We start from the raw sequence: 5,679 nt of genomic DNA, 5'->3' as shown, positions 1-5,679 counted from the left end.
TCGTGTGGAACTCTTCAGTGGCGTCATGTTTCCAATAAGTGTAAGTCTAACTTCCTTTGCATGTCAGGCAGGACCCATTATGATCTGCCCCTGCTTGTCTTTCCACCCTTTATGTTTTTTCACACCTCACTCTTTGATGTACCAATATAAACTACTTACAGTTTCATGCCACGGTGCTCTTTGACTCTGTGTCTTAGCATATATATCATTTCCTTGCTCTGGAATCCTGCCCCTGCCACACTTTGCCCATACAATCCTTGTTTATCTGACTTAAGTATCTGCTCCTTAGGCCTGTTTCTACTGTGAGCTTACTAACCTGTGTTTCTGTGACCAACAGCTTGCATAGTGTCTAGCGGGTTCCCGGATGCTTTTTGTTTATATTTAACATTTTTTGTACACACATTTAACAATCTTCTCTCAATTGCACTCTAACAATCTGCCTGTTATTTTGCAATTAAGGGCTGAACATAAAGGATTCTACCCTTGTATCTAGAAAATACACAATGGGGGTATAGCAGTTTGATCAGTATAGGTAATCCACATTTGCTATAATTCACCATTGTGTAGGATCTATTTTGTTTTAGCTTCCTAATGCACATAAGATGTTTTCTCTGATTCACTGGATAGCTGCCTAATCCTACCTTTATTTTCCTCTGTGTGTTCACAATGGATCTATATTTTTACTGAATTCATCCTTTCCCCATCATTATGCTAAGAAGCATGCAATGTTTCATATGCATTTATTTGTTGATTCATTCAACTAACTTTTCATGAGCACCTACTTTGTGTCAGGTACTGTCTTGGCACTAACGGGGGAAAAAATCCCCGATCTCATTACATTCTAATGGGGAGAGACAAGCAGTAAACAAATAAACATGTAGACTAAATTCAAACAGGAATAAATTATTTGAGAAAAATAAAGTAGAGAAGGGATTAGAAAGTGAGTGAGAAAGGGGCTATGTTTTTATGCTCATCAGTAGGGCCGTCACCTACTCCGAGAGCAGAAACTGGATGAAATGAATAGAATGGCTGTGTGTAGATGTGGGGGATCATTCCAGGTATTGGTGCATCTAGTGCAAGGCACTCAAGTAGGGTGCTGGATGGGTTCCCAGAATTGTAAGAATATAAGTTTGGCTGGAGCAGGGTGAGTGAAGGGGAGAATTGAAGGAAGTGGGGTAAAAGGCAGGGAGTACAAGGTTGTGTGAGCCCTTGTAAGTCTTCATAGGATCTGGAGGCTTCATAAAGAGTCATTAGAGGGTTTTGAGCAGAAGCATGATGTGATGAAATGTACCTGTTAAAAAACTGCTCTTTCTGCGGTGGGGACGTTGCAAGATCAGGAAATTGCAGTAGGACTCTTGCATACAAGGCTAGTGTCACTTTCCAGGGAGAACACTGGTGAATAACATAGTGATAAGTCCTTAGTTCTCCAGGCTTTAGTTTTAATAATTTCTGAATAGGCTGTTTATAACCGCTGATGCAGTTTTAAAGAAGTCAATAGAACACATAAATAGTAAACTTAAAAATATTCTATTCTAAGTTAAAAAATAATGTGTGATTCAGAATGCCTAATAATTAATATGACCTGTATTTTAAGATACAGAAAATTAAGTAAAGCATACTTAGATACATTTTTCATTGGTTTAGGTAGAAGTTTCAACAACAAAAAAAGCAGAATGTGTAAACCCAGGAGATCTGCTCTTGTGTGAAGGGTCATTTGATGAAGATCCTTCTGCCCAGTTCTTTCAGGAAGTTTTAAATCAGAGGAAAACTGGACATCATGATGACAATGAAGAACAGAAATTACGTGCAGGAAAACCAGGTACAACTCATTCTTCTAACATCAGTGTTGTAAAAGAAAGCTGAATTTATTTTATTTATCTCCATTCTCTGTGAATATAAATGCAATGTTCAAAAACTATTAACACTAGGATAACAGTTTGATATAACTCCTCACAGGAGTATTCACTGTGTGACCATTGGTTAGTGGTTTAAAATTTATAGAACCTTGTTTCCTATGGAAATTTAGGCTGTCAAGTGAATAGAGAATTGGTTTCTTTCAGCTTCCCCTCTCCCAGTAGAAAGATTTTGTCAGGGAAACTATTTCTTTATTGAACTGTAATTATAACACATAAAACAGGAGGATCTATGAGACAGAGAAAGCAAATGATTTTTTTATATGTGTGTTGAAAAATGCATTTCAAGAACTGCCATGAACTTTGGGAGATAACAGATTTATCTTTTGTTTTTCTTTATTTTTGAATAAATACTTCTGGTTTTTATTTTTCCTTGATGATTTGCAAACCCATTTCCTAGACATTGAAGAACTAGAATACTGAAGTATACGGTATCTTTGCTTTGAGTTTCCCAGTATCTTGTGAGGAAAATTGTACTTTTAAAAGTATTTGATTTATTAATTTTATTACTCAGAATCTTGTAGACTTCCAGTTGCTTTTCATTGAAAGTAAAGTGTTAGATAATAAATTTCAATGCTGTATCTTAGTTGGCAGCATCCAATTTTACTATTTTTATTTCATTTTTTTCCAGTGAAGGAACTCTCTTGATTATTGCCTTTATAACACAGTATAATTTGTAACATTAAGGTATTGCATACTATTTTTTCAATTAGCATTGGAGCTTTTACTAAATGACTTTTTCTTTCAAATTTTTTTCCCACATTTCTTCATGATATATTGATTTCATTAATATTTTCCAAACTTTATTTGTATAATCTCTTTTTTAGTATGTACCTCAATATAACTCTCATTGACTATGTTTTTTTATGTGCTTTTCATTTTAACTTTTATATTTTGATGTATTTTTCCTTTTTCACTCCAAAAGAGACTAAGTTTCCATAGAAATACCTTTTGATTGCCCACTTTGAAAGACATGGTATTTAAAATAATGAAAAGACTGATTTGATCAATTAAATCAGTTTGGGTCAGAGAAAAAGTCCACAACTACTTAAAATTTTTGTTTTTCATAGTAGAAATAACTATATCATAGGAATAATATCATGATTATTTTAAATGTTTTGGTTACAACAAAAAAGTTACCAAGAAAAAAATATAAATAACCCAATCCTACAATCTGGAAATAACCAATGTTAACATGTTGGTATATATTTTTCAATAGACATAGTTACATACAGAATACACACACTCACTCAAGACTAGATGAGATAACAATGTATATGCTATTGTTAACTTTTTCACTTAGATTCTATCATGTACACTTTCCATATAAATATATATATATATATATATATATATATATATATATATATATATATATATACAGCATCATTTGTAACTTGCATAGTATTAATTCTTTACACTTGCTCTTAGCCAAAAGAGCAAGAAGCTGCCTAGTATTCTTTATGCCATGATTTACTTAATCAGACTTTTATTGATGGATATTTTGTTTCTAATTCTTAATACTATAAAAGAAGTTTTGATGACCATAGATAGCTATTTGTGTATTTGTATAATTACCTTAAAATAATTTTTTAAATGTATAAATGTGTCAGTGTAGATTTGTTTTATGAAATTTTGATGAATATTGTCAAATTTTCTTCTTTAAAAAATGACTGTCAGTTAAATGCTCACTAGAAATGTGTGAGGTGACTCTTCCCCCATATTTTCTAGTTCTTTAGCTTTAGCTAATTTATTTGATGTACAATAAATGTTTATCATTTTTAGCTGCCTTTTCACCATTCACTTGTGAAATCGTATTGGCTATTGTAATTTTTTTGTGAATATATTTAGCACTAATTATTTGCCAATATTTAGGTGTCAAGTAATAATTTAAATATTAGGGATATAAAATATTAATATATATATATTATATATATTATATATATATATATATTCTTTGTTAAAATAATGAATATATATATATATATTCATTCTTTTAACAATGAGTACATATTAAGTGCTGTGTGGAAAAGTGATGTGTGAAAGCAATCACAATCTACTCTGGAACTTATAGACAAGTGGAGGTCAAAGAATCGATCGCATGATCAGTATAAGTTGGATGGAGAGGTGCGATAACTGCACCCAGTGAAAATTACCATGCCCTGAAGAAATTGCAGTATGCTGTCAACTTGTATCACATGTGTCTGTGAAGCACATTGGGGAAGGGGTTTTTAAGGGTGTTAGATTAAGAAAGGTAAAATATAAGATTAGATCAGGTTGAATTTATCAATATAGATGTTCTTATATAAGATACAGGGTTTACTGTGTTGGCTCAAACACTTTAGGAATGGCATTAACGATTTTCCAGGTTGGTTAATTGAAGCCTGGATTTGATTTTACAGTTAATAACACAGAGATGCTGAAAAATCCCTGACATTTTGTCGGGGAAGAATTTTGAAGGCTCTGAGAGATAGGAATGTTGGAGCTGATAGCGTGCAGCCTACTCATTCATCCTTTAACTATAGCCTCTATAAAGGCCTCGAGGACCCTCTCATCACTGAGGTATTGAGAACCAGAATGCTGAAAAAGGTTTGCTGTGGCTGAAGATGATTGCGGGTGGAGATGCTTTAATGGAAATGAACTGCCTGATTTCAAAGGAATCATGGCAACCTGGGATGGTAAAGGCCGGATGTTGGCATACAATCATCCAAGCTTGGTGGAAAAATTACCAAAATAAGTGGTAGGGAAGAGTAGTAATGAGAATACTGCAAGTCATAGAGATCTGTGATGCTAATTGGGGTACCCACGAATGGAAAGTTTGTACAGTATCCTGTTTCAATTTCTATCTGATAGGCAGAGGCCCAACTTGAACCACTATATTAGAGATTCTGAGTTTCTGTAAAGTTCCCAGACATAAGCCGATCTATAGATCTGGAGCCTGTTAATTGTGATAGAGGCTGAGTCCTTTTGCAGGATTTTGTAGTGCGGCCATAAGGGTACAGTATGCATCTTCCTTCAAGCCTTTACTACCGAACTAATGGCTACTTACCAGGGAAAGCATGTGATGAGGAAAGGTAACACACCTTTGAAAAGGATAGTAGGTTCTGGCTCTGATCTGATACTTATCCTTGGAGACTATAAGTACCACTACAGTCCACCAGTCAGTCTCAGGAATTTATGGAAGTGAAGTGACAGATGGCATCCTGTTTGGTTTCTGTTTCATAGGAGATGCATTGGTACTGTGAGACCAGGATGTGGTTATTTTCCAAGTCTTGAATGTATATTGGGAGTTAATATACTTAGTAACAGGCAGAATCCCTATATTGGTAGACTGACCTGTGTCATGAAGGTGGTTATGGTACTATAGCAGTAGAGGACACTAGAACTGTCTTTCTCCCCTACCACTTTCCATGCTAAAATAGCATTCTAGAAGCAATACCACATTTCTGGGGATTAGAGAGATCAATACCAACATCAAAGACTTAAAAGATGCAAGAATACTGCGTTTGTATTATATTTCCATTTAACTTGCTTATTTGGCACAAAAGCCAGTGGTCTTAGAGAATGACTGTGGGTTACAGTAAATTGATCAGATGATGATGATGTCAATCACAGCTGTTTTTCTGGATGCAGTGTCTGTGCTGCAGAAAATCAACACACTCTCCGTGGCTTTTCTTTCTTTCTTTCTTTCTTTCTTTCTTTCTTTCTTTCTTTCTTTCTTTCTTTCTTTCTTTCTTTCTTTCTTTCTTTCTTTCTTTCTTTCTTT

At 34.3% G+C, this 5,679-nt stretch overlaps 1 protein-coding gene across 1 annotated transcript in view; it reads left to right on the top strand.

The window, feature by feature from the left end:
* The window catches only part of ZBBX (zinc finger B-box domain containing), a 113,694-nt gene that overhangs the window by 62,375 nt on the left and 45,640 nt on the right, over positions 1-5,679 (top strand). Inside the window, exon 9 of the mRNA XM_019643911.1 lies at positions 1,645-1,819. Within this exon, the coding sequence (XP_019499456.1) occupies positions 1,645-1,819 (175 nt within the window). The remainder of the gene's footprint in view (positions 1-1,644; positions 1,820-5,679) is intronic.

The sequence above is a fragment of the Hipposideros armiger genome, unplaced genomic scaffold (genome assembly GCF_001890085.2).
Source record: "Hipposideros armiger isolate ML-2016 unplaced genomic scaffold, ASM189008v1 scaffold_83, whole genome shotgun sequence".
Classification (NCBI taxonomy): Eukaryota; Metazoa; Chordata; class Mammalia; order Chiroptera; family Hipposideridae; genus Hipposideros; species Hipposideros armiger.
The sequence above is the reverse complement of the archived record's forward strand: the minus strand, read 5'-3'. Positions and strand labels throughout refer to the sequence as shown.